Genomic DNA, 12,558 nt, shown 5'->3' on the forward strand with positions numbered 1-12,558 from the left:
TTCTAGGTCAAACCACATGTCATGTGTATATAGTATGAAAAGTAATGGGCCAAGAACACTACCCTGTGGAACACCGGATATCATATTCCTATAATCACTATGGTGACCATCAACAACAACTCTTTGAGATCTATTACTTAAGAAATCAATAATAATGCTAAGAAACGACCCATCCACCCACTCCCAACTGTTTCAGTTTGAAAACAAGGGCCTCATGACTAACACGGTCAAAGGCAGCACTAAAATCAAGGCCAATCATACGAACTTCCCGACCACAATCAAGGGATTTCTGTACAGCATTGTAGATTTTAAGAAGGGCATCTCATGCTCCAAGGCCTTTACGAAAACCAAATTGCAAACTAGGGAGTAGATGATTACCTTCAGCAAACCTATTAAGACGTTTTGCCAGAAGACGTTCAAAAACTTTAGATAATATGGGAGTTATGGAAATTGGGCGGTAATCAGTGGGACTTGAGCTACCACAAACACATTTACATAGAGGAGTAACATTACCAATTCTCCAACAAGTGCTAAAAGCTCCTCTTCTTGCTAACTTGCGCAAAATAACAGATAACTTCGGAGCTAAGAAATCTGCTGTCTTTATAAAAAACAAAGGAAAAATACCATTTGGGTCTACACCTCCATAAGCATCAAGGTCCACCAACAGAGCTTTAATCTCACGAGATCGAAAAGCTAAACTATAGTCTATTTTTTATAGCGGTGCATATTTGCACTCGACTCACAGGGGTGCCCTTTTAGCTCGGAATGTTTCCTGATACCTGATTGGTCGGAAGTATTTTTGTCCGAACACCTTCATTGTTCTCGAATGATTACCAAGTAATGTGAATCGAAACTTATTTATTAACCTATATTTCTCCATCATATATATGTTTTGTCAATAAACAATGTGAAAGAATAGATATATTATAAAGACTCGTCTTGGTAAGTCTAGATTTAATAACACAATCCGCCGAAGTCAACAACAGCAGCTTGTTTTCGGATGCACGCTTTGTAATTTTGTAATTTTTCACATATTTTAACACAAATTGGAATAGATTACACTCAGCATAAGTTAAACATGTTATTTTAAACTTTCTTTGAATACCAGAACTTACCAAAAACATGGAATTAATAAAACCCGATATTTGTGAAAATTTATGGGGAGGTAAAAGAACAGCCTGTAGCGGCCTGGCGGAAAAACGATCCCTTCTGACTCGTAGACGCAGTTTGATTTTTTCTTTCGTAATATAGTTCGGCCTACTCCTTTCAGTTTAAATAGTCTTACATTGTTTCTCTTCGTATTATTTTGCTTAGTATTTTCCCACATTGCTGTTCCTCACCGAATATCTATCTATTTTCCCCGATATCCCTTCTTTCATATAGGCCTAAGTGATATCCGCTCTACGATTCCTTATGTTTTGCACCTTACGTCAGTAAGTATGTAAATAATAATAACAACATAAATTATATGCTGTGTAGCAAGTATAACCTATTCTGTAAACCTGATATTAAGCATAGTATTTTTTTTATTCCCGCCTCTAAACTATTTTAATGAGACTAGCACGCGCTTCCCTTCAAGCCATCACTTTCGACAGAGGATAAGAAATAAGGAATCGTAGTGTGGATATCCCATATATGAAAGAATGGATATCGGGGAAAATAGATAGATATTAGGTGAGGAACAGGAATTTGGGAAAATACTAAGCAAAATAATACGAAGAGAAACAATGTAAGACTATTTAAACTGAAAGGAATAGGCCGAACTATATTACGAAAGAAAAAAACAAACTGCGTCTACGAGTCAGAAGGGATCGTTTTTCCGCCAGGCCGCTAAAGGCTGTTCTTTTACCTCCCCATAAATTTTCACAAATATCGGGTTTTATTAATTCCATGTTTTTGTTAAGTTCTGGTATTCAAAGAAAGTTTATAATAACATGTTTAACTTATGCTGAGTGTAATCTTTTCCAATTTGTGTTAAAATATGTGAAAAATTACAAAATTACAAAGCGTGCATCCGAAAACAAGCTGCTGTCGTTGACTTCGGCGGATTGTGTTATTAAATCTAAACTTACCAAGACGAGTCTTTATAATATATTTATTCTTTCACATTGTTTATTGAAAAAACATATATATGATGGAGAAATATAGGTTAATAAATAAGTTTCGATTCACATTACTTGGTAATCATTCGAGAACAATGAAGGTGTTCGGACAAAAATACTTCCGACCAATCAGGTATCAGGAAACATTCCGAGCTAAAAGGGCATCCCTGTGAGTCAAGTGCAAATATGCACCGCTATAAAAAATAGAGTATACTGTAGTTAGTTTAGCCTCAGGAAAACAGGAATGAGGAAGTTCAAGTTTTTCATTACTCTGTTTACTGTCAAAAACATCAGCCAAAAGGGTTGCCTTTCCCTTAGGACAGTGAGTGACTGAGCCATCTGGTTTAAGTAAAGGAGAAACTGTTGCATCTACACCAAAGAGTGCAGATTTAAGGGTAGACCACCATTTATGTTCCTGAGTTGTACCAGAAAGTGTTTCTTTTATGGTTAAATTGTACTCCTTTTCAGTTGAGGCATAAACACTCTGAGCAAAAGCTCGAAGCTGAGTATAGTTGTTCCAGGTCAAATCTGATCTGTTTCCCTTCCAAAGGTGATAGGCCTCCTGCTTCTCCAAATAAGCACGTCTGCAATCATCATTGAACCACGGTTTGTCCTTCACTCGGTACCTTAGCACACGAGAAGGGACACGCCTATCAATTATGTTGACTAGTCTCATTCAAAGGGACAACAGGATCTACACTATTATATAATTGTGACCAATTCAAGCACAAAAGATCATGCAAAATCCCATTCCAGTCTGCTTGGGATTTCAAATAAATTTTACAAGAATATGATATATCAGGAACCGGCTGCTCAGTCTTCACTAATAATGAAATCAAGGCATGATCAGATGTCCCGACTGGAGAACCAACCTTTTAGTTATAACGCCAGGGGAGTCGGTGTATACAAGGTCCAAGCAATTACCAGACCTGTGAATAGCTTAATTTATGATTTGCTCACAGCCTGATTCAGAGGCAAAGTCTAAAGCTCTTAAGCCATGGCGATCGGTAGGAGAGATAGAACTTAACCACTCCCTATGGTGAGCATTAAAATCACCAACAAAGACAAAAGAAGCCTTTCTATTATCTTCTTGTATCTTAGCCATAATGGTAAGAAGACAATCGAAGATAGAATCATCCATGTCTGGATTCCGGTAGATCGAACACAAATAAAAGTTGTTATGCCTGCCACAAACTTTTATTACCTGAATCTCATGACATCCACATTGATAGCAGGACTTATGAGAAGCAGGGTACTCGGTCCTAATATACACCGCCATTCCCCTGGCCCTAGGGATGGCATCACGTTAACCCTGATTACTCGCTTCATAGAGGGGGAGAAGAACGTCAGGGCGGATCTGCTCAGCAGAAAGAAGCAAGTTCTATCCACACAGTGGACCCTACATCACGAGGTGTGCATTAACCTTTGGATGTTGTGGGGTCAACCCTCAATAGACCTCTTCGCCACACAAATGACAAAGAGGTTACCGGTATTTTGCTCTCCAGTCCCAGACCAGGAAGCAGCCGCAGTGGACGCTTTTCTTCTGAACTGGGAGGATCTAGACGTGTACGCTTTTCCTCCATTCAAGATCCTAGACAGAGTCCTTAAGAAATTCAGGGAATCAACCAACGTCCGCATGACTCTGATAGCCCCATTTTGGCCCATGAGACCTTGGTTTGCAGAGATGATGGAGTGGATTGTAGATATCCCCAGAATATTACCAGATCAGAGAGATCTACTCAAACAGCCTCACTTAGAGAGGTACCAACAAAATTTCCTCACTCTCAATCTGACTGCCTTTCAACTATCGAAAAACTAGAGCGAAATGTTTTTCAAGGGAGGCTGCTTGAGCTATCGCCAGAGCTAGAAGGACATCCACTATCAGGGTTTACCAATCCAAGTGGGACATATTTAGAGGATGGTGCAGGAGTAACAAGCTTTCCTTCACCAGTACCTCTATAGCCAATATAGCAGATTTTCTATTGTATCTGCATACTAAAGAGAAGCTAGCTGTGCCGACCATCAAGGGTTACCGCAGCATGCTAGCTTCCATCTTCCGTCACTGTAACATTGACGTGTCAAATAATAAGGATCTATCTGACCTCATTAGATCTTCCGAGACGACTAAGAGGAAGGACAATCCAACCCCCTCTTGGAACTTGGATGTAGTTCTGGCCTTTTTAACCTCAAGTAGGTTTGAACCCTTGGACAAGGCTTCTTGGAAGGACCTTACCAAAAAGACTGTTCCTGGTTGCTTTGGCTACAGCAAAAAGGGTAGGGGAGTTACAAGCCATCACCAAGAAGGTGGGCTTTAATGGAGACAATGCTATTTGCTTCCTCCAGCTGAGTTTTCTCGCGAAAAACGAGAATCCTTCTCGACCTTGGCCTAGAACTTTTAACATCCCAGGTCTATCTCACTTAGTTGGGCGAGAAAAGGAGAGAGGTCTTTGTCCAGTAAGAGCTCTTAAATTCTATCTGCTCGAGTCCAAAAACCTGAGAGGTCAATCAGACAATCTCTGGTGTTCTGTTAAAAAACCCTCTTTACCGTTATCTAAGAATGCTCTAGCTTTCTTTATCAAGGACTTGATAAGAGAAGCTCACCAGAATTGTGAAGAAAGGATTTTCCCAATTCTCAAGGTGAAACCCCATGAGATTAGAGCTATTGCAACATCTATGGCTTACATATAATAAATCTATGAAGTCCATTTTAGAGGCCACGTTTTGGCGAAGTAAATCAGTCTTCGCAGACTACTATCTCAAAGATGTACAAACCCAGTATGAGGATTGCTGTTCTCTGGGTCCGTACATTACCTCCGGCGTCGTAGTTAGAGAAGGGTCTACTGACTCTTCCCTATAATCTATTATATACCCTTGCCTCTTATCTTGAATTTGTGTTCACAGGTTGCCTGTGAAGGTTGTCGCAACCTTCCACAGTCTGGGATGCAAGTCAAGTTAGTTTATTTTAAGTGTGTTTTTAACTTTGGAGTCGGTGGTCAGATTCAGTATCCTTGGCTATGCCAGGTTTGCAAGGGTGGAGGTCTAGCCACGCGAAGGTCGAGGACTTTGTGGCAGCCCCACAGAGACTTTTACAGCCCCCTGAGTGGATCGCTGAGTCTCTTAAGGAATGCAGGCGAAATGAGGCAGAGTAATTATGAAGCCAGCTTCCTTATCAGGTAAGAACCAGATTGTTAGTACTACTAATTGTAGATATTAATAATTATATGAATTTCCCAATGGGATGAGGTTTTCGACCCACCACCAATGGTGTGAATCAGCTATATATATGTAACTACCAGGGAAGTTACATATTTAAAAATGGTATTTTTATTATAAAATAAATTTTTAAATATACTTACCTGGTAGTTACATATATAAAAGGGCCCTCCCTCCTCCCCTCTGAAAACAGAGACATGGAATTTCTGAAGAATGTTGGGAATGGTTCTGATAACCTATGAGAGATGGCGCTCATGTATGACCACCTACTGTCATGGCGGCAGTCGCCGCGAATTTGAATTTTCTGTCGTGCCGCGCCGAAACGCGTGATTTAAGCTATATATATGTAACTACCAGGTAAGTGTATTTAAAAATTTATTTTATAATAAAAATACCATACTATGTTATACGATGCTGTGTGTTTAATAATTTGCATTTACGGGTTAGTTCGTTATTCTTTTTGTTTATGTTAAACTAAAGTTTTTTTTGTAATAAACATATTTTTAAAAGAAATTAGTTTCCTTTCTGCAATATTTATCATTTTCTTGTATGTGAACCTTTTATGAAGGGAACGGTCTACTTTACCCTAGTGAATTAAGCCATGAGCTTTAATTATAAAATTTACGTAATGGTAATCAACAAATGAAGCAAGCATTTAAGACATGTAGTTGGGAATTTGCAGAGCACTCACACACACACACAAAAGAAAGTGTGTGTGTGTGTGTGTGTGTGTCCTAATACAGTATTTCGATAATTAAAAAAAGAAAGAGAACTTTGGAACCTAGGTAAATGACTAGCAGGATTGATTATAAATTAAGTACCAAAGAAGATCAAAAATTAATATTTGAGAGGAACAATATAACAATCTCAGCACAACAGTAGGAAAAAGGGTGAATGAAGTATACGATGAAAGATGGACATACTGCAAAAGTGGATAACTAAGAAAACCACAAAGGTGGAGATATGAAATTGAAAAAAAAAAAAAAATCATGAATAATGGAGTGGTAGAGGCAGGTCACTTTGGCAATCTACTTAAAGGGAATGAATAAATACTAAAAGCAAGCATGTTAGAGAGACCTTTATAGAAAGCAATCTGAAGAACCAGTCCCTAAACAAGCAAAATAGAATACCCATGTATGTAAAAACATGATTAAGAAAGATATGGGACTCAAAATATATGAAAAAAAGAGTACAGTGAGACAATGAAAAAGCAAGAATGAACTACTGCACAACATAAAATGTTCAGAAGAATGAATTGTTGGAACATGCATTGTTCATATAGGGGATAGTAAAGAGAGTTAAAACCAACCATTATTAATCAGCCTTCAAAATACACATAAAAAAGAAGTCTTTAGAATGGGCAACTAGAGAAGAAACATGGAAAAAAGGTTACTTATATTACTATATTGAGAAGGTATTCGACAGAGCAAAAAAAAAAAAAAATGTTAAATGGGTATTACAAAATAAAGTATCAGAAAAACTCCTCAATCCATTGATCCTACTATATCATAGGACAAGATACCGAAGGAGGTCTGTGACAGGTAGAGTGAAAAATGCTGGTGTCCATCAACTATCAACTCGAAATTCTTCATTGTTTATCCTAGCCATTGAGGAAACCACAAAGAACTGCAGAAAGCTGACCCTTGAGAGCCAATATACTGTATGTGGAAGACCCTGTGTTAAAAGCAAAGTCAAAGAAATACAGTATGTAATTCAAAGATCAGAATATGGAAGTTTAAAATAAAAATCAAATAAATATACAATTCAAAGATTTAAAAGATGGAAATTTTAAGTACAGAAGGTACGATAAAAAAATCCATGTAAAATAAAAATTGTAATAATGTTAAGGGATGCAAATAAAAAGCCCAACGATAAAAGTAGCCATGTGGATGCCTCCACCGGTTGTTTAACCCACCAAAACGATTTCAACAACTTCCCTATTAAAGGACCAGTTTGTATATCATGTAGGAACATATAAATGAAATATTGTACAGTAATGGACTTCTGATAGATGAAATATATAAGTGCAAATGTAGAAGAGATGGAGAAGCACTTTATGGCGGAAAGATAAGTTGGTAGTAGTGAAATTATTGTGTTACGTTTGGACACACTGGATTTGGAAGCAGACATCGAGAGGACAGGGAGAAAGAACAGGAAAAGCAGGGTTAAAGTGTCAAGAGATTGCTAGACTTCTGGTAAATAAAAGCACCTCACTGGTAGATAGAGCATAAATGCAAACTTGAGCAATATCAACAAGGAGTTTTTGAACAATAGGCACATTACATTAAAAAAATACTGATTATAGTATAGATATCACTTCTCTTGAAAACATAAATAATCTACTGTAGTTGAAAAAAATTATTCTATTCAGAAAAGTGTAACATCTATTAACCCTTTTACCCCCAATGGACGTACTGGTATGTTTCACAAAACTCATCCCTTTACCCCCATGGACGTACTGGTACGTCCTTGCAAAAAACTGCTATTTAAATTTTTTTTTTGCATATTTTTGATAATTTTATGAGAAACTTCGGGCATTTTCCAAAAGAATGAGACCAACCTGGCCTCTCTATGACAAAAATTAAGGTTGTCAGAGCAATTTAAAAAAAAAATTTATTGCAAAATGTGCTTAAAAAAAAAAAATGCCTGGGGGTTAAGGGTTGGAAAGTTCCAAATAGCCTGGGGGTAAAAGAGTTAAAACTAGTGAAGAAATGCCGAAGAACTTACTCCTCCCACTGCTGTATAAACCTTCTCCTTTTCATCGCACGGTCCAGTACGCTCGTGCAACCCAATTGAAACTTCATTTTCAGGTGATCCAAATACAGCCATGCACCAATATAAACCATAATGGAGAATCATGTTTATGACGATAATACTAACGGACCAATGAGACTTCTCACCTGTTAGAATAGATACTACATTAGTTTCATGAAATGGATCACAAGTAGTTTAAATTACTTATAGTTATTATTCTTATTAGTTAAGCTACAACCCTAGTTGGAAAAGCAAGATCCAATCAGTTGAAGGTCTCCAATAGGGAAAAATAGCCCAGTGAGGAAAGGAAATGAATAAACAATGAGAAAAAATTCACAATAAAATATTATTTAAAAAGTAACATCATCAAAACAGATATATCATGTATAAACTATAAAAATACTTATGTCAGCCTGTTTAACATGAAAACATTTGCTGCAACTTAGAACTGTAATGTTCATTCCTATAATTTGAATTTTTTTAAAAGGAGGAAAGGACTGTTATGAACAGAAAAAAGTTAAGGTAGCAAATGAAATTGTTGTCCTGTATAACCTAAACTCAAGGTTGTAGCCATCACACATTTCTATTTCTTCTCTTCATTAATCAAGAAATCTGGATACTTTATATCATTGATGTCTCATTTTCACTCAGCATTTTCTAAAATGACTTACCCATTTGTCTGCGAGAGGAATATATCTGTACTCTATCAGCAGTCCAGACAATCATCAAATAAATAACAACAATGATAATGACGCAGTTTTCTGTATGAAGGCCGTATGTGTCATGAAGAGGATGGTACAAGAAAAGGAACTGTATAACGCCACCAGGCATTCCACTTAACCCTGCTAACAATGCACAAAGCAGTTCTTTTCCAGTGCTGCAAAGGAAAACAAATATTTACAAAAACGATACTATTATACTTTTTTATTCAAAATTCCTAATACAGGAAAATAACTAGAAAATATCAAGCATATGGCTTAAAATAAAAGAAAAAATCTTTTCCCGTGCTGCAAAGGGAAAAAGATTTACAAAAACAATACTACAGTATTATACTTTATGTAAATTCATAATACAGGAAAATAACTAAAAAATATCAAGCATATGACGTAAACTAAACGAAAATAAAAGTTTTAGTCTTGTATACAAGCTGTCAACTAAAATATGATTAATGCTAATGCAATGAATGGTTGTAAACTAAAATTCTTTGACACACTGTTACTTAAAAATGTAACCAAACTAGAATCGTATTTTAACCTCGAGACTAGTGTAAAAAGAATCCTCTGTAGCACACTATACCGAGGACTAGATATTTTCTGCAGCATAATTTCGTGTCCAAATCAATGCTGATTTACTGTATGTCTTTTAGTTTACTTTGCAAGTTTTTCTATCAACTAATCCTCAAATCTCTATAGCACTGGATGGCCCAAAATTTAACATTTAAGGTCAAATACTTCTGGATAAACCTATGAATTCTTTAAACGTGAATTGGTGTTATAGGAAATAAGGTCATCAAATGCTTGGAGTTTGAGCAGGAAAAATCACAGTTTTAGATCAATCTATTTTTCATAGCTATAAAAACCTGAATCTTTCGAGTATGTTTTCAACACAAGATGGGTGTCTTGTCTGTTTAACGAAGCAGTTAAGCAACAGGTGGAAGCGAGGATGAAGACTACCGCCCCAACATCTGTCTAAAGCTCTTCACGTATGACCTTTTGGCTCAGGACTGAGAGGGGGGCTTAAGGAGGGAAGTTTAACCTAAAGGACTTAGATTTGTATAATTAGGAAAAACACAAATTACTTAAAAAATTTGCAATTTGTTCCTATGCAAAATACAAACCATTGTCCTTTAAGTGGGACTTTGGCCTGGGCCAAAGCACTGGGCCGTGGCTCCCTGATTCCTTCCTAAGAGAAGTGGTGTCCTTACGATTACACCGGATTGAACTTCGACTTCTTCCTCAACACTTCTTAGAGAAATTGAAGTTGGAAGTCAAAGAAGATAACAAGGTAAAGGAGTTGGAGGAGGAAGAAGAATCCGCATGTTTCTTCCTCCTTCCAACCCTCACCCCAGGCTCTGCAAGCAGAATTATTAAAATCTAAGAGACCAAAGACAACAAAGCTCCCCAAAGAAGATGAACAATGCTGCCGGGTAGGGGTAAGAACACTTACAAGGCAGCAGAAGCTCCGGATCCCCCAGACACAGGGGTTGGGGTGAAGGTACAGATGGGATGACAAAGGGGTGACCAGGTCAAAGATGATGTACAGAGAGACCCCCTCCCAACCACACCCACCATGACAACAAGTCCTTTTGGCTATGATATGCTCTATGCTTAGGGAGGGAGAACCACTGCAGACATCTCTGGAGTCACTGACACCAGGGACATACTGATCGTGCCCTTCACTAATATTGTTACCAATGGAAACAGACACTGACACTGGGGAGCCTACCTTAAAGATCTAAGGAGGCCTAAACCTTCTGTAGGTCACACTCGTTGTCAGCAGTATGCAAAAATGAAGAGCCTCCGAACTCTGGTACAGTGCAGAAAAAACAGGGGAAACCCTGCACTTGACAAGCCCATCGAGGTAGCTCCGAGGGTTCCTTGCTTCTGATGCGTACTCTCTAGGGACCTAGCCAGGGACATAAAGGAGTGGCTGTAGCAGAAGCACCAAATGAATGGAAAGAAAAAGCAAAGTTCTCTTCCTCAAAGCAAACGCCTGACTTTGCATAGGAGGCTATGACCTACACATGGTACACGGGGATGATTGCGAACAATTGTCCTGTAGCAAGAAGCAGAGTGTATGTGGATCTACAGCTGTTTTAACCAAAATGGATATAAATTCCATCCTCATATGTAAGAGCCTCTTGCTTCACAATCATGGCAATGAACAACCAGCATCCACTTCCTGGAAGAAAATGAACATAAAAAGATTGATTAAGGGCGCAACAGTATGTCTGTACTTGTTGCAGCCAAAAGCACAAGTAGAGAGCTTTTGACAGTTTGAGGGGGGGGGGGTTTCCTTGCCCCTGCTCCTAACTGATGCTTAATCATCTTGTTAAACAATCCAAAGACCACCTAGCTAACGCTGTGAACATATTCCCTACTTACAGGACGAAGGTTCATATTTCACGTCGGAACAACTATTAATTTTTCAAAAGTAGGAAACAAAAAAAATTGACAACAATGTAGAATGAAAGAATGAACAGTAATCCTGCAAATATATTTAGCAGGCAAATAAGAAGTTACTGTCAATACTGAATGGAATGTGATAATATCTGTAGAAGGTATAGCAGGAGGCTGGAACACATGCAAAAAAAAAAAATCAATAAGTAATAAGCCAACAGGAAGCAAGCATGACACTTCCTGTACCTGTAAGAAATCCAATTCATTCACTCGTAATGAAACAGAAAGCAAGATGATACATAAAACTAGGATGAAAAGAACTGACAGAAATGAGTCAAAATAAATTAAGTGAAATTAGTACAGTATTATTATTATTATTACTTGCTAAGTTACAAACCTATTTGGAAAAGCAAGATGCTATAAGCCCAAGGGCTCCCACAGGGAAAGTAATGCAGCAGAAAAAAATCACCCCAATGTTCATGATCCTCAGACACATAACAGAATGAGGCAATAAATACTATTTACCAATGGATTAAAGGTGCACTTAAAAAACTGTCTCTTTGGCTTCTTCTATCCACAAGACTTATGAATATATGTCTGAGGACATTTGGACTGCAAATGAAGGCTCTATGATTGATGGGTTTGAAACGAATGATTCATAATACAATCAGATCTTACCATTTGTGGGATTTAGGTAACAGAAACACCAGTGATGACTAAAAACACACTAATAGACGCTTCACTATGGACACTCCAAGAACTTCTATTGCCTTATTCAACTTTGACGACTAAAGGGAAGTCATCATGCGAAGAAACAACTCCAAAAAGTAGAGAAAAGGCACTCTTGACAAAGAAACGAACATGTAGGTAAGCTGCCAAAATTAAAATAAGTTTATCACGGATGAGTAGTACTGTACTATGAAGGGAGAGGATATGTAACAGCTCCTCACCTCTCCTCCTCCTTAGATTCTTAGACTGGGTTAAGTCTGTTTGGGGTGCAGATATCTATGGTTATCTACGGATACGTCCCTGATTATAAACGATATCTTAGGATAGTCGTTCCGTGGGTTAGAACCCTGTGATACCTCACGGTAATTCTCTTGTAATATCACTCACAGAAATATTATACACTAGGAAGCTGCCTAAAAGAACTTCCATCAGGACGACATGGCTCGAGCCCAAAAAAAGATTTTTCCTACGTCAAAATCCGTTATATTAAAATAAAAACTTTTATATCTTAGCCTTGAGAGAAACAACAAAGGTAATACATAATATCCATTATTATACACCACAAAATTCAGCAAAGTACAATATTCAGTAATAGAAATGACAAAAAAGGGATTTTGACGTACGAAAAATCTATTTCTGGG

General features: G+C 37.7%; 1 protein-coding gene across 5 annotated transcripts in view; it reads right to left on the reverse strand.

Annotated features, from left to right (window-relative positions):
• Positions 1 to 12,558, reverse strand: part of LOC137652159 (uncharacterized) — a 130,606-nt gene that overhangs the window by 15,837 nt on the left and 102,211 nt on the right. For all 5 annotated transcript variants that reach the window (XM_068385365.1, XM_068385366.1, XM_068385364.1 and 2 more), the window contains 2 exons: positions 8,741 to 8,946; positions 8,043 to 8,215 (listed from right to left, as the gene is read on the reverse strand). In XM_068385365.1, coding sequence (XP_068241466.1) covers positions 8,043 to 8,215; positions 8,741 to 8,946 — 379 coding nt within the window. The remainder of the gene's footprint in view (positions 1 to 8,042; positions 8,216 to 8,740; positions 8,947 to 12,558) is intronic.

Source organism: Palaemon carinicauda, chromosome 13 (assembly GCF_036898095.1).
Source record: "Palaemon carinicauda isolate YSFRI2023 chromosome 13, ASM3689809v2, whole genome shotgun sequence".
In the NCBI taxonomy this organism is placed as follows: Eukaryota; Metazoa; Arthropoda; class Malacostraca; order Decapoda; family Palaemonidae; genus Palaemon; species Palaemon carinicauda.